This window comes from Pinus tabuliformis, chromosome 8 (assembly GCF_031772625.1).
Source record: "Pinus tabuliformis cultivar Carrire ecotype Pingquan chromosome 8, CPIR1, whole genome shotgun sequence".
Classification (NCBI taxonomy): Eukaryota; Viridiplantae; Streptophyta; class Pinopsida; order Pinales; family Pinaceae; genus Pinus; species Pinus tabuliformis.
Window position 1 is genome coordinate 1,825,918,235 of NC_142294.1, and position 23,180 is coordinate 1,825,941,414.

The window sequence follows — 23,180 nt, forward strand, 5'->3', positions numbered from 1 at the left end:
TGAGCTATTGTACGCGTCAAACGGAGATCATATGCCAAAGTTACGACCCCGGGAAGTTGATGTACCAACTTACCCCCAAACGAGGCCCACAGTTTGGCGTTTCATCTCCTAGGGTTAGGTTTTGGAATGTTAAGGGTTTTCCATTGTTTCTCAACAATAAATAGGCCTTCGAGCCTCATTGTAACACAGTTCAGAGGCATGTAGCCATCACATCTCTTCTCAGAGATAAGCTACCATCGCCCTAGCTGGTTTATTTCCATTTCTGGTTGTAAGCATATTTCAGTATTTTCCATTAATGAAATGAAGTATTATTTCCGCTGCATCTTTGTGTATATGGTTATCTCTGTAATTTGTTGCGTTCCTGTTTAAATCCGGATCACTTCTGCAGCTTGAGGCTGGACCGATGTAGAAGATTTTGGCATGTAGGTTTTAACCCCGTGCAGAAATTACTTGCATACGAATTCTAAAACATAGAAAATAAACAATGCGAGAGCATAACACATAAAACACATATACACAGAGATTTTGCCCTGGATCCCAAAACCGAGACTACCAGCTTGATTTTTCATTATTTTCCTTTCAATGTTATAATACATATTTATACATGCCGAAGCATCCAATACCATGGACCAAAAACCATCACATCCAAAACCATCGCGTCCAAAAACATGTGCGAAAATCATGCACAAAACCATAGGTGGGTCCGCCCAACCTAACTAGAGTGGGGTTACCTGCACCCCTCAAACCCTTTGTGACCCCCCCACTACGCAATCGGCGCAACGAAGGGGGGGCTTTGACCCCCTTCTAACCCCCGGTTAACTATGTGGGCTAGTCGTGGAAAGAATATAACACAACCCAACATGGCAACCTTGGTCTTCTTCCACTTGATCCAACTTCAAGGCTTTCAACTAGCTTTCCTTCACCTTTTTTGAGCTTTAATCTTGTAAGCATGACATAAACTTGCAAACAATTAAACCCTTCTTTCACAAAAAAAATTTAGTAAGAAAAACCAGAGCTTTGATACCAACTTGATCTGAATTGGAGTAGATTAGTAGTGTTGTGCTAATTCCCCATTTAGAAATAAACCCAAGATTCTTATCATTTGCTTTTTCAAGTGCTTAAGGATTCAATACTTTTTGCTTAATTATCTGATTTCCATGAGAGTTTCTTATGTAAATGTTATGAACAATTTAACATAAAAACATATGCCGAACAACAACAAAATAACAACAGAGAACATCCAAACACAACACACAATAAGCATATGATAAAGGAGTTCACCCCTCCTGGGCTACATTTCCTTGGTCCAACTTCCAATGGCTTGGGCCTCTCTATTATGCTCAAATTACAACAAAAGTGTGTTTTACAATGCTCAGATGCCTCTGAAACCTATCTCCATGAGTTCATAATGCTCAAAACTGCTAGAATTCACTCTTTTTGCATCAAATTTGGATAAGAACTGAAGGAGTTATGAATTCTACCAGTTCTCCCACTATTTGTTCCACAAAATGCTCCAAAACCAGCAGAAAACTACAAATTAGCCCCAAAATCTGCTAAACGGGCAAGAATTTCGCCGCGTTGCAGGCCATACCTTGTCGGCCTCATCACAAATCGCAATCGGCGATGTCTGGTGGTGATAAACTACGGGACTCTGTTGTCTTGTGCGACATGCGATTGCGGTTTACCACATCGCAATCGGGGCCGATATCGCATCGCAACCCAACCCTTTCTAAGGCCAATTCTTGTTGCCTCTACGATTGCGATATGTGATTGCATCGCATCGCAAATCCCAATCTTGCCGGTGCCGGGGCTGATATCTATTCGCCGATCCTTTCCTATGATTGCGATATACGCTATCATAAATTGCAATCGGCTCTGCTTGGGATCCGATTCTTAACCCAAACCACTTACCACTGTGATATGTGATTTGCGAGGGCCAATGGCGGGTTGCCACTTGGCGCCTCCTTATTCGCTGAAGACCTTGCCACATCATCCTAATCCCGCCATGTAGGCAATTCAAATTTTAACTTTAACTTGCTCTATCTTCTGCATACGAACTCAAATTTGAGTGTCATTTGCACCGTTGGATTCATAATGACGAGATCCTCAATCTAAAGCTGAGTTTGACAAGATTCTGACACTTTGATTTTTGAGCATAACTCTGAGCACCTGATCATATACGGACTATGCCTTTCAAAATATACAAATCTGACACAAAGGAAAGAACATCTTATTTATAGAATATTTTGCCTAACATATAACAAATGCCATTCTAAAAAGAAAAATATATAATCTCCCCTAATTGATGTCAGTGTCCCATCTTAGAGAGTGCATCTTCCACGCCATTTTGTTCCCTGTAATGTGTGAAGGATATCGCTTGAAATAAACCCATCATATAATTGGCCCTCTGCATTTAGTTCGTGAGTGAAGGAGACTCAAAATTGGTCTTAGCCATATCCCAATCAATGACAGCCTTCGAGTTCCCATAGACAACCAAAGACTCAATAAACAACCATTTGCACAAAATAAAACTCCCCATAGGGCAATGACCTCTCCCCTAGTCTTGGATCCCCACCCACTATTCCAACGAAAGTGATAAAATTTTCCAGGCCTAAATACTATGTATGCCCCACAACCACACATTTTTGTATCAGAGGCCCCATGAAAGAAGCCAACTAGGAAGCGGTGCCAAATATCAATGGGCTAGATATGGCGCACTGATCTCTGAATGACCATAGGCCCATTTTCCATATAGTATGCAACAATCCTTATGCAGGTGAACTTTATAGCCCATGTACAATTTTCATATATATATATATATATATATATTCATTCTAGGATCTCCATATACCTCAAAATATATATAATGGTAGTGAATAGAAAGTAGGTTATTCAACCATCCAATCCTGCAAACATTGTTCAATGGAGTTAGTGTTCCATACAACAAAAAGGTTTAAAATATTCAAAATGCCAATCCAAATAGAGGTAGCATATGGTCACCTAAGAAATAAATGCAATACATCCTCCGCCTCCACCCTGAAAAAAACACATTTGCTAGGTTTGCAGAAACCACATTGACACAGGTTGTCCCAAGCAAGGATTTGATTCCACCATACAAGACACCCAAAACATTTTAACTTAATTGGCATTTTCCCCTTCCAAATTTTGCAAAACCAACCATATGCCTCAGGTTGCACATAGGAAAAAGTGTTGTATTGGTAAATCTTAGGTTCCGAGATCTAATTTTGTGTAAGATTACCATCCCAAGTAAAGATAGTGTCCCCATTATTTGAAGAAATTCCAGCCAATAGAAGGTCGGTGATATACTTCTCCGAGAGCACTATCAGATCACCAAATAGGCCGAGCTCCCAAGCACTCACCCAGGAGGAGAAAAGTCCATGTTGCCCCTAAGGGACCTGGATATGGTTTAAATAGTATATTCCTCAATCATGAACACATAGAACAAGTGTAATAGGAAGTGTATGGTTCCCCATAAAGCCCTTGATATGAGCAGGGTCAACTTCAACATGAGAACCATAACCAACTTCCCATTTCATGTGTGCAATCAAACACTGTTTAATCTTCAACATGCTGCTCTAGACATGTGATACTAAAACTGGTGTCCAGGCCCCGTCAAATGTCCACTCCATAAATTTTTTGTCTTTCATATATTTCACTTTGATAATCTGTTTCCAAATTCCATTGTCATTTGTAGCACACCCCATGTTTTTTACAAAACTTTTAGGTGTCCAACAAACCCAATCCACCTCCCTCATGACACTTTGTGATGGCATTAAGTCAAACAAGATGTATCTTACGAGCTCCTCTCGACCCTATGCATATAAACTTTGAGATACAACAATTTTATCCTTTTGATGATATTTTTAGGCAAAAGATATAAGTGCATCTAGAAAATGACAATAGTTTGAAGAAGCGATTGAACAATAATAATTCAACCCCCATGGGTCAACCATATATAAGATCAGGAAGCAAATCTGCACTCAAATTTGTGAATAAGCGAGATCTAGTGTTTTATAACATATTTATTTGGTTTTATATGGAATCCAAGATATTTGAAACCCATATCCAGATGTGCCCTCGACACCCCATACATATTAGCAATCTCCATAACATTGTCTGCCTCAATCTCCTCGCCAATCAATAAAGATTTTGATTTGTTAATGTATAAACCAGATGCATCTCCAAAAGATCAGATGTCCTACAATAAATACCTCCATCCCTCGACAAAGGTTATCCCCAGAATAAGGATGTTGTCCACAAATATCAGGTGTGAGATAATAATATTATTTACGATCCAAAGACCCAAGAAATATGCATCCTGATGTGCCATTAATATGAGCCTACTCAGTCCATTGATCATCAATATAAATAACAATGGTGATAAGGAACAACCCTATCGAAGACTTCGTTATGCCGAAAATAATCGAGACGACACCCCATTGATGGGAACAACAAAATTTGTAATAGTAACACAAACCATAATCCAGTCCATAATAGTAACACAAACCATAATCCAGTCCATAACTAATAAAGAGAGACCAATCTTGTGTAATATAATCCTTAGGAAGTGTCCGTCAATGAAGTTATAGGCTTTGATCAAGTCAATTTTCATTGCCATCGCATCCCTTTTTTTGTATTTATTGTATGAATGCCTTCTTGAGTGATCACCATGACATCATGTATTTGGCAATGCTCGAGGAAACCAAATTGCTATGGAGTGATACATTTAGATAGTGACCTTTTATGCGATTTACAATAATATTAGAGATTAATTTATATGTGATATTATAGAGAGATATATGCCAAAAATCGGAGAATGTAATTGGCCTAAAAACTTTAGATATCAGTGTGATGAAACTTGAATTGACGACACCCGAAATCTTACTATAAGTCTGAGCCTCCTTAGCCAAATGTAGTATATCTGCTCCCATTTATTTCATGAAGTGTAAGAATAACTCCACAGTCCACCCATCCGGGCCAGGACTCTTGTCTTTTGCAAATGACTTTAATGCATTAGTCATTTCCTCCATTCTTATGTGTCTACATAGATTCATTTTCAACTTCAAAAAAAATTATGGGATATACTTGCAAAACCTTCAATTGGTTCTCAATGTCCACATCACCCCTAACACTATATAATTTTATGAAATAGTGTATTGCCTCCTCTTGTAATTCCTTTTGTGTACGAATGACTCTCCCATCCCCATCTTGCAGTTCCCATATGGTATTTGTTCGACTCCTCTGGGTGGCATGATTATGAAATTTTTTTTGTGTTTTGATCCCCTTTGCAGATCAATATTGTACAATTTTTTAGTTCTCACTCAACTTCTTGCTCATTTAATATCTCCTGCTTACGACCTTCTAATTTCAACGTCTCCATTTTCTATGCATCAAAGAAAATATTAGTGACCACTGGATCTGATAAGCAAGATACAACTTTATTAATCTCACATCGTTCATATAAATTCTTTGCTTTCTTCCAATGAACCCACTCTGAAACCTCCTTTTTTAATGTAGATATTTCCGACTTATCTCATCCATATAAGAAATCCCACTATGTCTAGTCGTTAAAGCCCATGTGGTCCAAACCAATTCCTCAAAATTACCGACATTTAGCCACGAGTGATTAAATATGAAAGGTCCCAATCATGTCGCTTATTTTCACGATTTGACTCCTAAACTTCCTACTTGACTTTTAATCTTCCCATCAAACTCATCAATTCCCATAGATCAACCTCAACCCTAAAAAGTCCATCAATGTGTTATTTATATCTCTTGTTGTAATAATTTCTTCTTCCTTATTATGCTTATCTAGCACACTCATCATTGAATGGTTTAGTTTGTGTGCTTATATGCTTTATCATGGTTATGTTTCTTGCTGACATCATCCTTGTCATAATCCATCCTCAAATGTCATGTGCTTTCTTCTCTATGTCCAATACTTCCCTCTATCTCCACACATAAATATCTAATTACACTCATACCAATCGTTTCGTGCTTTTTCTTCCCAATATGTTTTATGCATTTTTCTAGCATGCTTCCCTTTGTTTTGTTTTCTTCACTTATGTTCTACTTGCACTCATTTATGTGAGACACATGTTATAAACAAGAGAACCCTTATCCTAAGGAGTCCATAACCAAAACCTAAATCTTCCATGACAATTATGATTAAACAATTCCCCCTTGTAAAAGGGAGCTTGTCGAGTCAATGGAAACATGAACCATTTAATCTCATCACAATCTTCTCTTTGGTTGACATAATTCGATGATATAGGAAGTCAAAATTCTCATTGTTCCAAAAACTTTGATTAAATTTTGATGGGCTTGGTGGATTCATAATTGGGTAAAACCTTTAGAAAGATCATTTCACCATGCACAAAACTTGAATCATATGGAACTTTACTTATGCTTGAAATTATTACTAGCTCTTTATCAAATTTATGGTTGGAAAGAGGGTCCTTTAACTACCATATTAACTTACTTTATAGAAGCGGAGTGTTATTGCCTTCATAAAGGTTTCATCCCCAAACATTTTCGCCATTCATGAACTGACATGCTCTCGTGACCATCTTGTTTAGCAAAAACCACCATTACCATTAAACTCTTCAAGAGATTGAATACTATGAGTACAACATGGTATTCCATCTCTAGATATATGATAGATGATAGATGCTTGACAATCAAAGTATTTGAAACATTGTTAAAAACATCGTTAAATTATTATCATTATCATTTGATGACAAGTATTATGTAGTAAATATGGTCTTTGCTGTGTTTTGTTGTTGTTGTCTGTAACTAAGTTGAGCATAGATTAGACTTAGTCTATGTATTGGATGAAAAAATGATCTACCCAAAATAAAATACTATCACTAAGATTGTGAGAAGCTTATCAAATTTAGAAGCCCTTTGAAATAATTTAGCAATCCCGAAAATTACTTATCCTTAACTTCCCATAAAATTTGAGTGTAGTATAACTAAAGTCCACTTAAATCAACTAATCTACATGAAGGTCTGTGCTAATATAACAAACTTACTATAGTCAAATTGAACACCTTGGATTAATAAACTACGGAGACATTTATGGACAAAGTCATTCCTTACCCAATCACAAGTGACACAACCAACATAAACAAACATATAAAAACCCCGTTGACAGAAATCCGAAGTTAAACTATAAAAAATTCCCCAAATTAAATTATAAAAGGTCTTTAATTAGATTTTTTTTCCACTGAATATCTCGGATTTGCAGCCTCTGGCTCTCGTTGAAGCTTACAGACACCACGCCCATGGCGTTCTCCATGGCGGCCATGTGGTCAAATGCGTCCCTAATGTCCTTTACCTTCTATAAAACTGCTTCGACAGTGAATCTCCGAAGGATCAGTCACAATTACATCTCTTCGCCGATAAATTTGACGCCGGTCCAGTCTCCGTTGCACCGCACTTCAATACTGTTAATTTTGCTAACGCAACCGCTCGTTCGGAAGCGGTATTGTAGAATACGCTATTGTAGTTCTTGTCATTCCCCTTCGAAAACCCTACATGGGAAGACCAAATTATCTTTGGCGCTTTCCGAAGCAGTCTCAGATGATGAGCTACAGGCTGCCGCGAATCTGCGCGTTAGAATCTTTTACGATTTTAAGCAGAGTTATGGCGTCGAGGCGAGTTAGTTTTCACAGCTGGTTATTTCAAATCAAAATTTATTACATCAAATCACGGTTTCTTATGTCAAATCAAAGTTTCTTGTGCATGGTTGTAGTCAGCTAAAAATATATGAAATGATATTTTAAGGTTTACAAGATTAAAAATAGTTTATGAGACCATTAGTTTTTTGTTTTTGGTTTTTTGCAATTCAATTTTTTTCAGATTCAAATTGATGATGAGCTGGGCCAACCTTCCAACAATCCCCTAGCTAAAAAGACAATGCCAAGAAACTAATGTTAACATGTTCTCATAACTTTCTCTGATGTCTTTGAATGCATCACATTCCAAAATGAAATGTTTTTCCGATTCCACAATCCCCAAACTTGCAAAATGTACACACCTGTTTTTCCCAAGCTTCTTTAGGCCTTTTCCACTCCCGTTTCACACCGAAGTTGATGCGAGTTGGTCCTTAATTGAACAACAAGAACCTTTGCTTTCCACGAAATGCTAGCTCCAATGAACTCTTTTTGTTGTGGATCACATGTAGGGTTGAATTTCTCAATGTAATAATTCTTCTTTCTACCCAACTCTTTTCCCCATACCTTTTTATGAAACTTCGCCATAACAAAATCCTTTAGCTCCTTGCTATTTGTGGAACATGCATTGAGGTAGATATTCCATTTTTGCACCCATGTGTAGTTTTGTTTCATCCATGTTTTTTTTTTTTGTTCACTCATGCCTTCATTGAAGATAACATTAGGCCATCTACCTACTCTCATTTGCTCAATTGTTTTTAGATATCTTATGAGCCACACCATAGCAATTGCTTCAATGGGAGTTGCTTCTGGTTCACTCAACATTATCTCATAAGGCATTGAAACTTTTTATTTTGAACTTGCTCATGATCAAGTGTTTTTGTATTTTCTCAATTTGTTTCCATTTTGAGACGGGGTGTTGCTAGCCCACAATTCACACCCATATAGCATCACTGGACAAACTAAGAGTCCAAACGGCATTTTAATCGTTTTCCAATCCCATAACTTTGCGTCTCTACATCTGTTTTGAAGAGCATATAATGCTTTCCACCCTCTTAAAATTCTCTTCTTTCTGCAGTCCTCCCAATTGAGTTTGTTGTTGAAATCAATCCCAAGGTACTTGTACTTATTTACTTCTTCAAAAATATTGTCTTCAAAAAAAAGGTATGTGGGCTCTGCAAATCATTAGGAATTTGATGTAGCATTTCTTCTCATTACTTGGATAACATTCCCTTGCTCTATTTACAAATTCTAAAAGAACTCGAATGCTGCACTCTGAATGCCTAAGGATGTAAGGATTTTGCTGCTTGGAGAGAAATTTCTGAGATCCGCATCTCGATTCTCCTGGCATTTGTTTCCTTGTCATAGTATTTAGCGTTGCTGTTCCCCTCGTTTAGCCGAAAAGATTAGGATTTTCGCTGCCAATAATGTTCATCTCTTTGCGCTGCCAGAAGTGCTTCATTTGCTGAACGCTCTGCTTGCTATAGAACCTCCGAGAGGCCTTTTGTCATTATGTTTAGTTGAATATCTTGAAGGTCCGATTCTCTTTTCTTCCTCTCGTGAGATGGTTGATGGGGTGATTGACCTCGATTTCTGTTTTCGTCCTCTTAATTTTTTGTTTCTAGATATGGGAGGCTGAGCCTTTCACCTGAATTTTCCATATTATTTTCAGCCTATGCTGAACCTATGCAGGTCATATCGGAAAGGGATGGAACCCGAGTTTTGGTTGCTTGAGGCGGAGAGAAAGATAGGCTTATGATTCAAGGAGCCACTGGGGATAATTATCGAGGCTAGCATGATTCATTCATCAAGAGAGGAGTCTTGGACCAGAAAACGATCTAGCCTTTTTGCTTCTCATTATTTAGTTAGTCCATGTGATTTTTTCTGTTTTTCTGGTTTAGTATCCACTAGGTTCCAGTTCGATATCAAGTCTTCCACTTCTTCCTGGGTCTCTTATGCCTGTTCTTCTCTACTCTTCTCTACCTTTAGAACCAGATTGAAGCCTCCAACTATAATCTTGTTTTCTTAAACGAAAGAGTTCCAATGTGTTGCTCAAAAAGATTCCCAATAATATTTATTTTCACTCACATTATTTGGAGAGGAGACATTGGTGATTTGAATAATTTGATTTGTGACAACTGCTGTAAACTCACAGTGATCCAATGTTTTATCTTCATGTGACCTTTAAAGCCGAAGGGCTGATGAATCAGTGAATGTTGCAACTCCTCGTGAGAAACCCTTGGGATTTAGTTTTACTGCAACGCTGAGGTTGCAAAACCAAAATTTTTTCCTTCCCTCTTCTAATGCATACTCTAGTTTTGTTTATTGGAGCAAAAGGACCACTAGTATTTCATTCCTTTTCAAACATTTAAGACAATTTGGTTTTACTTTTATTCCCTCCTTCAGGTCTATGAAATTGATTTCTTTTTAATGGGCTTTCGATTTTGGGGTTCCACTAATAATTTGTGCTATGGTAGGTTGATATCCCAGTGCCTTATTCTTTAAAATTGCTTCTTCTTGAGACTTGGTTTTCCATTATTCCCTAAAAGTACCTACATTTCTATGATATCGATTTCTTTTTAATGGGCTTTGGATTTTGGGGCTCCTCCAATTTTTTGTGCTGTGGTAAGTTGAAATCCAAATGGGGCTTATTTTTTAAAATTGCTTCTTCTTGAGAGTTGTTTTTAGAGCAAGAACTTTGAAAATCATAGGGTACAACAATATGTTGAATTTTGTAGCTATGGTCAGTCTTCATAATTAATAGTTTTATCATTGATGTACTTGTAACATTAAATATTTATGTAAAGCATGTTCTTCATGCTCAAAAGAAAATCATGTTAAAGTCATGTTCTTTATGTACTTGTCAAAAGAGAAATATAAGGCATGTTTTTCATGAACTTCTCAAAAGAAAATTTGGATTTTGAAATTTTTGTTTTTGGCTCCACAAGAAGTCCAAGTTGACCCTCCAGTGATCAAGTCAGCCTGGTCCCTAAGTGGCACCTATTCGATAAGGCATGTTCTTCATGACCATCTCAAACGAAAATTTGGATTTTGAAATTTTTGTTTTTGGCTCCACAATAAGTCCAAGTCAGCCCTCCAGTGATAAAGTCAACCTGGTCCCTAAGTGGCACCTATTCGACCCCCTCTAGAAATAAATAAACATTCGTTCTCCCTCCAAAGTGGCAATTCGTATCACTCATCTCAAGCATAGTTTTGCTCCTCTAAGCAAAGGAGAAGAAGGCCGAGACAAGGAGAAGAAGTCCGAAGTCAAAGGAGAGAGAGAAGACCTCGAACATGTGGATATTTGACCTTTTACTGCTCGCACATGTGGACTGTTATGGGCCAAAAGTTTCTGTGGTATTTTTCTGTGGTTAGTCCAAATTTTTGTGGAAGAAAGAGGCCGAATTTCAGACCTCTGTAGCATATCTTGACCGAGTTGACAAGGAGCAGATTGAGGAGGGCTTTGACTTGGATCCTTGGTGGATAGTTTGCCGGCCAATTTTTACCCCAAGTGGGTTTTATCTTAGTAAACTTTGTGTTGACTTTGTGCATTGTGATCTCTACCATTCCTTCTACTTTTATGGTTGAATTTCTAAACTGTAATTGCTTGATGAAGAAGTTGTAAATGCTAAAAGAATATATAAATCATCAGAAGTAATTATCAGTGTTCAGAAATTAGTGCTAGTCTATATTGTACTTGAAATTTCAACATGGTATAGAGCTATGGTTGGAGACCAGCCTTGAAGGTGTAAAATCAAAATGAAGCCAAACCAAGTTTAAGAAGAGATGCCACCGAAGTACTGTGTAACCTATACCCTAACAAGGGTCTGCCCCTGCAATAAGGGAGCCGAAAACTTTGTCCTTGTTTGTTCTATGTACAGGAGAGCGATGCTGAGCTTTCAAGCCTCAGAACTCGTGACAAAGGGCTGAGAAGGCCTCAGGATTTATTGAGAAATGCGAAGCCTTAGATAATTGTCGAAGTAGGCTGAAATAATCTCAGGATATGTTGCAGTAAGGCCAGAGATATATTTAAAGATATACTAGAGATATATACCAGAGATGTGTTTGTGCCTTTTGATCAAGATTACAAAGAAGGCAAAAACCCTATACCTCAATCTTATTACAAGAAGACCAAAAAGGATACCTCAGTTTTTGTTGCAAGAAGGCCGAAGGTCTCAGGGCTACTGATAGAATGCAGAAGGGATTCACAAGTGACTTCAGAAAATCTGAAATATCACAATCTATTTTGGTGCGAAATTTAGTAACTTGATCAATGTTTCACAGTTAAAGTGTCAAGGCAGAATCATTGAAACAAAGCTTGTTTACAGGAAGTGGTTTTGAGAATAAAAGCGAAAGTCAACAAGCTATATCTCACATTGAAATTTCCTGTGCAAACTTTTGAAGAAGATCAAATTGTTAGAAGACCGAATTGAAGAAGCCGAGTCACTTAATAAGGAGCCGAGCTGGTGTCTTTTTGGAAGAAGCAACCAAAACAAGTTTGAAAAGATATCAGTCTGAAGGCAAGCAATGATGTTTGAAACGAGTATGGGGTGATATGAATAAAATATATAGGAAATAATGTAAATGATAAAATTATAAATAATGATTAGTTAATTAGTAATTAGGTTGAAGAGGGATGTCTAAATGAGACATGAATCTCCATGAAGAGGCACTTGCTTAGCATATAAGCATACCTCTCACTCTCATTTGTATCATCATTCTTATTCATACGTTTTAATATATATTATTGTTGTGAAAATTTCTGAATCTACACATCAGAAATCCTACCGCAACCACTGGTTTATCATCTCCTACTTGTTTTTTACAGTTAACAAGTTATTTAATTACTTAAACAGCGATGAAAACACTATTGCAACCTACACATACATACAGATTATGAATTGAAATAAACTAAGACAATCACATAAGGGACACCGTTATTTTTGGACAATTGTCCCCGGAAAAACCCAATTCGGGAAAACCGATGCAGCATATAGAGGGTTTGTATTATTAAGTAGATTTCTGAATACAACTAGGGTGCCAAATGCAGCTCAACAACAGAGAATAACCTTGGCAGAAGTACTTCTATTCGGAGACAGATATTTTGGCAAATCCAGCAACTGGATGATCAAACCCCATAGATGATCCTACTGTTCCCAGTGCTGGGCAGCGATGATTGCTTCAATATCTGCGCTGGAACTACATCACCTCCTCTAGGAGTTGCGTCACCCTCTCAATGAGCCTCCCTTGCTTAGAAAGTCGATTTGCTGAACTTCTCTCTCTCTGCCCCACAGAAAAACCCCAGCGATGTCTCTAATGGCTTGCGTCAGCGCTTCCAACGTCTGCGTCACCTGCATCAGCCCCTCTGGCCTCTGCGTCACCTTCACTGGAGCTGCGATGTCTCTCCTAGTGCTGCTCTGCCTCTCTGCTTTGTATTCTTCGGCCTTGAACTGAAGTCCCTCTGTCGAACTGCCCCTCACTGCAACTCAGATCACTTAGCTCGATTTTCTCAGTAAACCTCGCCCCAAAAAAATTGAACTTTTTGATCAATTCTGTGTGTCTCCAACTGACCCTCAAGCCTCCTCTTATACTTTTCCTATTGATGAATCAACGACCGTGATCTAACCTCTAATCAATGGCTAAGATTAAAATAGGCTAATCCTCATCACTTAGAACCTTCTCACCCATATTTTTATTTATACACATTAATATTTTTATTTTCCTAAGTTTAGACTTAGGAACCCATTAAAAATATTAATTATTTTAATAACTCCTCATCCGAGTGGAATTTCTCCAAACGATTTCTGGGTTTTGGAGATCTTATGTGTTCTAGCCCCTCCACCAAGTTTTGGAGCTAGAGCACATCCAATGCTACCCAAAGCAACAATTGTATCTCTATGGATATCTTCATATTCCAAGTCTTCTGGAGTATTTAATTCGAAGAACGAACTTTGTTTGCTTCTTAGTGCGACAATTTTGTTTGTCACTTAGAGGATCATATCAAGTTTTGTATCAACGAAGATGACAAATTCTGAGACAGGAAGACATCCGAAACAAGAAAAAAAAGATCATGCCTTTCATCAGTAAGCTTTGAGGACAAAGCTTTTTGAGGAGGAAGGCAATGATATGAATAAAATATATAGGAAATAATGTAAATGATAATAATTATAAATAATGATTAGTTAATTAGTAATTAGGTTGAAGAGGCATGTCCAAATGAGACATGACTCTCCATGAAGAGGCACCTGCCTAGTATATAAGCAGACCTCTCACTCTCATTTGTATCATCATTCTTATTCATATGTTTTAATATATATATTATTGTATCTCAATGGATACCTTCATATTCCAAGTCTTCTGGAGTATTTAATTCAAAGAACGAACTTTGTTCGCTTCATGGGGATTAGGAAGTCAAACATGTAAAGAGATCAGAAAAACAATAAAGTTTGTAGTTTTGAAAGGTATTTATCATTAGTGATTTTGGTTAAGATCAAATTCCTCTGGCAAGATTCTTAAAGACCCTGCCTATCAGCATAGTTGTAGCAAGTCCTGTATCAAAATTTCTCCTTGGAACTATTGATCTCTCATCCTAAATCTCAGTGTAGCTTGAAGATTGAAAACTCATTAAGAATTAGTTATGGGACTGTAAAGTATTATTGAAGAAAGGACAACTATGAATCTTGAAGAAGATGTGACCTTTACTCATGTACAAGAAGGTCAATGTTGTGCTCTTCTTTGAAGATATTGCAAAGTATGATTGAAGGTCATTTTTAGGATGTTCTTGAAAAACTTTTAATATGACAAGAAATGTTGTCTTTAAGATTGTTGGAGATTGATAAGTTCATTGCATCTGATGACTGAGACCGAAGTATGCATCTTAGATTAAGATTCACTAAGTGTCTCTAACGCTATGACTGAGTAAGAACTTCTAGTATTAAATTGTAAGATTTTTGGTGCCATTACTTGTATGGCAGAATGTTAGAAAGATGGTTATCATTGAGAAAGATTGCCTTTAAGCGAAAGGGGATTAAAAGGAGGCATTGGAATATTCATGCGCAAGCAGTATTGTAAGGCTGCTTGAGCCTAGAAGACAAATCATTGCCATGATAATTCTTATTCAACTTTGAGAAGTTTGGTCATAGCCGAGAAAATTTCTTGTTGAGACAAAATGAACATTGAATGAAAGGAGTTGAAGCAAAAAGCCTTTAAAGGCCAAAGCACTCTTGATAAGGTCAAGTCATGTGCAGTTCTAGTACTACACTGTGTTGAATTTCCACGACCTTGGGTCTAGGATGGAATCTTAAAATCTCTGAAGCTACCAAACCAAGAATCTCAACGATACTACTTTGCACAGCAGAATATAAACAATTGTAAATCACAGATGCACAAAAATAAAATATAGACAACTTTTTACAATTTTCAACCCAATTTCGTTATATTAAACAACATATAATACAACAATCTAGGGCTTCCATACGAGGGATAATGGCCCTCATACATCCACCAGTACAAGATGCAAAATTGGGACTTGGTATCAGTCCATCGACATCCAATATGTCCTCAACAAGATACTCTTACCATCTGGCTGTAGCGTGCTCTCTCAGCTCCGAGACTTGGTCGTACCTTGTACCTGCTCGGTCCTTCTGCTCCTGATTTGCAGCGCCTGCCTCTATCAATGCTCCAAGTGCATCTGGCGATTGAATCTCGGCTATCAATTTGCTCTCTAGTTGTCCCTTCGTCCATCAAGGGCACAACACATCAAGGCTTCTGTCGAGTTGTTCACAGCTCCACTTGTGAACAACTCTCAACTGCCCACTGCTGCTCCTCAGTTACTCAGGGACTTTAGGCCACTATGGTCTTCCTGTGCTGCATCGATGAAGACCAACATAGGGCACGAAGGGCTGCCACCTATCACTGTAAGATGTCCATCTCCCACAATGAACAAGGGCTAGAAGGACTGCCCATCATTTGTTGTAGAAGTCCTTCTCCACACACAATTCTCGGGCTCCACAAACTGCTCCTGGCTGATCAGACCCTTGAGCTCATCAACTACCTCTCTCACAACTACCTTTGTCCATCAAGGTGTTGCTCACCGGGCTCCAACTTGGACACTATCATGTTGTCCTCCAGCAGACCATAAGTGCCCAATCACATCCACACTTGGTCTTCTCTCACGCTGCCCTCCAACAGTTCAACGAGAGACCAAGTCCACGCTATAGCATCTGCACCTAGTTAGGGCATCCCCACACCTAGGAGACCCTTACACACAGTTGCCCACATACTTCACCTATCCGCCCTTTGCTTCTGCAATAGAGGAGCTATTACACAAATTTGGGCACCAATCATGTCCTCACCTAGGACATCTATCCAACTGTCATACAAGAGCCCATCTGCAACTATCCTTTCCATTGTCCTATTGTCTTCCAATTTGATGTGCTTGCTATCACCTTGGCTGCTTGGTAGACTTCCCAATAGTCCATGTGGGCTCCTCCAAACAACTCCTAAGGTTTCCTCAAGCTGCCCATCAAGCTGATCCAAGCACTGGTCAAACTCTTTGACCCAACATCCCTCCAAAAACACTGTTGTACTGATGTTTGCACTTGTTGTTCGTAACTGTCCTGGTTAGGGCACTTACTGCAGCCCTAAATCCACTTGACAGTCCCCAAACATACCTTAAGAAGGCTCCTCCTTTTCCACGCTGCCTCCTTAGGGCATAGTCCACCCTTGACATCCCTTATGCAACTCCTGGCTGTGTGTTATGGCCTGTAGCCTAGCACAACAACCCTCCTATAGTACCGACCCTTCCAAACAATGCCCAAACACCCTCCAACAACAATGTCCTTGCCTCTCATGAACTTGGTCCTCAAAACAACAAAATGGATAGCCCAAAGACATTCCACACCAGCCTCCTTACTCGGCCTCCCCTGCAGACTTCAGACCCTCTCCTCCATGCTGTCTAGGCCTCTTCTTTTGCTGCGGCTAGGGCTAGATAGTCTCCTCTCTCCACCGAGTCCTTCTGTTGAGAAGATGTTGCACAATGGATGATTAACAAGCCTCATACTCACCTCTTATTTATACACAATAAGAGGGCTCCAAAACGTCACATTCTAGGGGCTGTCCAACTGTCACATGCCTAAAATATCCTTAGGCCGACCTTAAACATAAGTCACAACCCCAACATATGACTTCAAAAATTCATAACTCCTCAACGACAACTCGGAATCAGATGATTCTCATTGCGTTAGAATCGTCTCGCCAAGAGCTATCATCCTCATCCATCACATGTCAAAAACTCGTCACGGTTTTGGCCCAAACATCTATGGGTGCAAAACTCCAGCCTTGCGTTCCAAGTCCACAAGCCTACTTGTGGCCCTTGACCTCCAACCCTCAAACACTAGGGCTTGTAGTACCTCCCAAGTTACACAAATCAACACATTGTCACCATTATAGCTAGCCAAGGACATAAATGATTAAAAACATGTTAGACTAAAGTTCTTGAATAAATTTGTATTGATATCATATACACTATTGTAGAAAACTTGCAGGTACTGAGGTCTAATGCTTAGCCTAGAATGATGAAGCCCAAGTCTCTAAAAACAAAGTGTTGTTGCTGCTACAATGATCTAGAAGGACCAAAGAAAATTATTGGATGCAACATCCTTAATTGATGATGACAATGTTGGACTTCATCATGTGTACAGGGCTCTAGGCTTTTGACATTTGGAAATCTAGGGTTTGTAAACCATAGTAGGCTAATAAGGGTTTGGATAAGAAAGCCATAGGGTTTATGAACAAAAACCTTAGGATTGAACCTAGATCAACGTTTCTGCTAAAAGAAGAAACCCTATCTCATGTAAGGAAGAATGACATCATGCTAATGATGAGGATGAGGTTGATGAAATTGCAAAATGGATGCAATAAGACTAAGTTCAAGAGGGAGCTGACATTTTTCATAAAGTCCTCAAAAGATAAGTAACATATATCTCTCTTCTTTGATTATTATTGTTATTGTTTTCACTAGTAGTTGGTCTCTTGTCTTTGTATACTTTTCTTAGTTATAATCATTCTTCCATGAGCTCCTAATGAGGATTGCATGTACATAGTGAAGGTTGACAAGACTTTGGCAGTAGATGGAAGAAGTGGAAGAACGAAGCAAAGTGCATTTTCCCAGAATCGTGATTTGTGCTAAGAGATATTGTACTAGATGAAATCCAATCTCAAAGGGCGCTAGTTGATCAACAAGTTTGAAGTATGCCTTGATTATACTGAAGAGAAGTCAATAGTGACCTCCAAATGGATCTACAAGATATAGCGTGTAGTAGATGGCAACATAGACAAGTACAAATCGAGAGTTGAATAGAAGGTTCTCATTGAAAGAGGGAAAGGATCATGACAAGACGATTACTCCAACTTGAGAGGTACACTCTTGTTAGAATTATTATCTTTGATTTTTGCACCAGGTGGATGCAGAGATCGTTGACGGTGTGAATACTTGTTTCTATGTTTGGAATGATTAAGAGCATTCACATAATCATTTAATTGTCAACATAGTGTTTGTTAAACTTATGAGGCCTCCATGCTATATACATAAGTACCAAAGTCCTTGTTGCCACACTATCTGGTAGGGGTCCTAGGAGGGGTACCTAAAGGACAACTACTAGATCAAATGACAACAATGGAACAAAGACCCACTGTCACCTTAGTCAATGTTCCCTACTCTTTACAAACTTTCATCGATGGGAGGTGTCCCGGTATGGAGGAAATCACTTGTAATGATGGAATCAATGAGAAGGTGTGAAGTGATTCCCAAGGCCCATTCAGGGGGAGACTCAATTAGGGTTTAATGCTTTAAGAGAAGCTAAGGGATCTCCATGAAAGACCTAGACCTAGGGTTGAGAGTGTTGAAAATGTAACTAGTATCGGTCTTCATAATTGTTGTCTAGCTCATGACACGATGTAATTATTATGTATTTGTAAAAATAAAGAAAAAGAAGAATTATTGTAAAAGAAAAGAGAATTATTATTTTATAAGCATGGGTTTCATGCTCAATTTATTATATTTCTAGGTCAAAGTACCCATTGTGTGCTTCTAGGGTTTGTGTCATGAGTCATTGTCCTTGTCATTATGTTCTATACCCTTCTTGGACTTCTTATGTTAAGAAAGGAAAAATATTTTCATGTAAAATAGTCATTTATGCCTCCTCCACGAAGTCGGCCTCATCTTTAGTCAAGTCGGCCTCATTGAAGGGAGTCTATCACCCCTGAAGACTATATATAGGCAATATCTTCCACCTATTGTGGCATCTATCCAAGCAAGTTCGATTTGCAATCACAAGGAATTGCGAAGGCAAGAAAGAAGGAGTGAAAAGGCTTGAAGAAGAAAGAAAAACCCTAGCGAAGAAAGGAGGAACCCTAGCAAAGGAAGATCATTTTTCTATTCTCTCTAGTCCACATGTGCGAGATTTTGAGTTGCAAGAGGAGTCAAAAATTGCATGTTTGGAGTAAAGGCCGAAATACTGATGCAGGAGGGTTGAAATATGTGATTAAAGGAGTTTTGAAGAAGGTTGACTTTTGTTGATTAAAAGCAGATTTTAGTCATCTTATAAGGATTGTGTTGAGAGGCTGACTTGGTGGATTGGAGAAGGTCTTTGTCTTGGTTGTCTCATTTGATTTGGTTCTAAAGGAAGAGAAGAGAATTTTTGGGTTTTCCCCTAGGAGAGGGGTTTTGCCTTTTCTGAGAGTCTACATTCTGTGTCCTTGTAGTTTTGATCTTCATGCAGTTATGTTTTGGTAGTTGCTTGATGATAAAAAGATAAAAGAAGACATAAAAGAAGATAATAAGAATACAAAGAAATCACAAGTAATTATCAAAATAATAAAATCTTTCTGCCTTTATAATTTTCTAACAAGAGAGTTGTTCAATGATGATATGTATATCCAAGGTCAAGACTTCCAATGTGATATAGGACCTCTCTAGAAGCTTTACAAGATGATTTGTCACTAGAAATAATAATTTCGCTTCAATAGAGAGAGACCTAGAAAGACCTAAATAAGACCTAGGGTTTATGAGTAATCGTGGGAGGAACATCTCCAATGTGCTCACTAGGTTAAGATGGGATAGGGAAAGGGTTTTGAATGATTTATTCCTTCGGACACTATGTGCAAATGACCCTCAAGAAGACCACCTACCAAAGATGTTCAAGATGAGGTTTCAAAGATGCAACTAGGGCTTGAGTTTTCTTGCAAAGCAACCATGGGAATTGCTCCAAACCTGGAGGACCACTAGAGGAGACACCAACACAGATACCTATCCAAATGGATTTGAAAGATCTCTCCTCTAATGCAATTCAAAGGTAGCCCTAGTTGGCCGTCTAGGAAAGGGGCCAAAATTTTAGAAAGGGAGAAAAAAAGAAAAAAGGAGAAGGTGACCACCAATTTTACTTGTTTCAATGCCTAATCCTTGGGCTATGGAGTCTATGATGATTTATAATTTCGCCAAAATCGCCTTCAAGGAGGCTAAAAAGCGATGCCCTAGCAACACTCTTTAACATTTACCCACCCAAGCTCTATGGATTTTCATGGAAGAAATTCAATTCTAACCCACTAGGAACATTCATCTACTTTCCATACAATGAGTAACATGTGCAATTGCCAATCAAATAACCTTTTACAATGATTTTCAATAAAACTAGGGCTTAAAAAGAATTAATTAATTGCAACAATTCCACACATTAGACATTATTCAAGATAGATCTTCAACAAAATATAACACTTACAAGATGACAAGATATATCCAACCATAGAACAAGAAATGGCTTGAAGAAAGTATGAAATTTCAGCCTCCAAAGATATCGAAATGCATCAATAGAAGTCTCTAATAGTCATCCAAGAAAGAGTGTGAAATTCTTACAAGAGAGTATATCCAAGGAGTGATGATGATCTCTCTCGATGGGAGAGATCTAAATTTATTTATGCTCTATCTAATTTGAATTAGCCTAAGATGCCCCTAAACATTATTTTAATGTGCAAAATAACATGTCCTTGGTGACAAGCCCACTGAGTAGCTCATAAAATGAAGAAAAAGCCATCCAAAATGAGCTGAAATGATGAAATCATGGTGCAGAAGGGCTGTTGGAGGGCCTTGTTGAGTCCTCAAGGTGCCATAATGAGAGTGAGGGCTCCATGAATGATAGACAAGGGGGTGGCCCCTTGATCTCCAAGTAAAACATCATGTGGTGCTCCAAAGTGGCTTTGGGGCACAAGTAATGGTCTCATGGGTCTCCTGATGAAAAATAAGCCTGTAGACTGCTCCAAATGAGGGCACAGAAGATGGTTCTTTCCCTCCCATGTCTCAAGGATGAGACAAACCTCCTCTGGGCCTCAGATCAGTTACCAAACCTTGTATATACTGCTAAGGAGGCTAGGGGTGTTGCTGGTCCAAGTGCATCATCTCGAATATAATGTGGGGCAATGAACAAGTTGCGGAAGGTGCTGAGGTTGCCCATGGCACGAGATAATGCTCTGACACATGATGGAAACCCATAGCTCTCAATGCTTCTCCTACAAGTGTTAATATGATCCTATGGCGGGCTTGGGTCCCAGTTAAGTTGCCCAGCCCATGATGAAACCACTTGCCAATCTTGTATAAGATCTAATGCGTCTCCTGACCTTCAGGTACAATAGTTCATTAGTGCATATAAGTGAAGCAAGCTTGTTAGTCAAGGGCACAAATGAGACTTCAAAGTTCATAGTGGGTTTCCCTTCCAAATTTGGGGCTTTGAGCATGTAATGGTGTTACCTCCCTAGGAAGGAGCGGTTAATAAACAACCCTATTAGGTGTTCCCAGCCCCTAAAGGGAACGGCATGTCCAAGGTACATCTTTCAAGAGGTAGGTGTCATGTGGATTGAGGAACAGGGGTCTCAAGGCCAAATGCCATGGGTTCAAGGTGATAGTGATGAGGGATGTCCACATATTTGGGTGTATGAATGTAGGAGGGAGCAATCGTAGTACATGAGTTACCCCGACCTTTGTTTTCCACCCTTCCTCATTTGCCTTTTGCCTTGTATTGGTTTTTCTTTTATTTTATTGCTTGAGGCTCCAGGGGATGAGAGCATGCTATGCATGATATAGTAGTGATTACCCCCTTAAGGTGGGGTAGTTCATCACCTATCAGTGGTTGGGACATGCATGGGTTCTTAATGATGCAAGGAGCACTCATAGGGGCCTTAGGAACCAAGGTGATGGCCATAATGATAAGGGGTAGAGCCCATGTTTTGCCTTTGCCCACGTGCTAAATTTTATTGTCCCGACCATCTTTTGCATTTTGTGGTATTATTTCCTTTTGTATGTGTGGCCAAGATATGCTTTTATCTTTTTTTCTTTTAAGCTGCATCAACCTTCGAAGCATCATTTTAGGCCTTGACCCAGACATGTGGACAAGGGGAGGGGAGTATTAGAGCCTTGTGGATCTAGTGGTCATGTGGACTTAGAAGGGGAAGATAATGAAATAGGGCATGTAATGTGTGGAGGGGAGTGAAAAATGTGGAACAGGAAAATGAGACCGCGTTACCAAAATCAGGGTTTCTCAAGTGCCCATGCTAAAGCTGTAAGCCAGTAGGGGAGATCCCACGAGACTAGGGTTGAGGATTAACCCTACAGTCGAAACCCTTCCTTCACCCAATAATCCATACCTAATGTGCCCAAGGAAAAACAAGCATAAGCATAAGCACCAAATTGCATAATGAAAGACATACCTTTAGGATTGAATGGCCCACCTTCAAAGATACACTCTCGACAGATGGGCGAGGCGACTGAGGACTAGCATAGGGAGCAGAGACCAATTGGCACATATATTGGCTACACTGGTCGCTGTTGGTGGCCGACTGAAGACAAACCTAGGAGAAAAATTCTCCTATGGGGTCACCCACTGGTGGTGAATAACATTTGGCTCCAAGTGGGACACAAGCTCTCGTAGAGTGCACGAACAATGTACTCGAATGGGGAGGTCATGAGAACACCAACAATCCTCTGGGACCGTAGACCTATATCCTGCACATCACAAACAATTGTTGGAAGCATCTGTCCTGGGTGTACTTTATCGCCCATGTTTTCATCAAAATAATAAAACCATACATAAAATAAAATCTATTCTAAAATGCAAGTTTAATCTAAATGCATCTACTCTAGCATGAGAACATGACATGATGATATTAGCTATGCAAAAATCAATATGCAATGCATCCTACTCTAACATGCATATTACATTATGCAAATGCTAAGTGTAATCATAGAGCCAATGCAACCAACATATCATTAGATGAATATAAAGACACTTGCCCTTGTGATTACTCATGCGATAAATCCAAGAGCAAAGATAGGAACAATGATATGGAAAATGACAAGGGTGGGAGGCTGGAAAATATGAGATCCATACATCATAGAAAGGAGTAATGGATGAAGGGAAGGACATCAATTTGCAAAAC

General features: G+C 38.9%; 1 protein-coding gene across 4 annotated transcripts in view; it reads left to right on the forward strand.

Annotated features, from left to right (window-relative positions):
* The first annotated feature begins 7,229 nt into the window (after positions 1–7,229).
* The window catches only part of LOC149243567 (Acyl-CoA N-acyltransferases (NAT) superfamily protein), a 163,561-nt gene continuing 147,610 nt past the window's right edge, over positions 7,230–23,180 (forward strand). For 2 of the 4 annotated variants that reach the window (XM_089374570.1, XM_089374571.1), the window contains exon 1: positions 7,231–7,679. In XM_089374570.1, the coding sequence (XP_089230696.1) occupies positions 7,308–7,679 (372 nt within the window). In that variant the 5' untranslated portion in view covers positions 7,231–7,307. Of the gene's footprint in view, positions 7,680–23,180 lie in introns of all 4 variants that reach the window. The other 2 variants (XM_089374572.1, XM_089374569.1) reach the window with 2 other exon arrangements.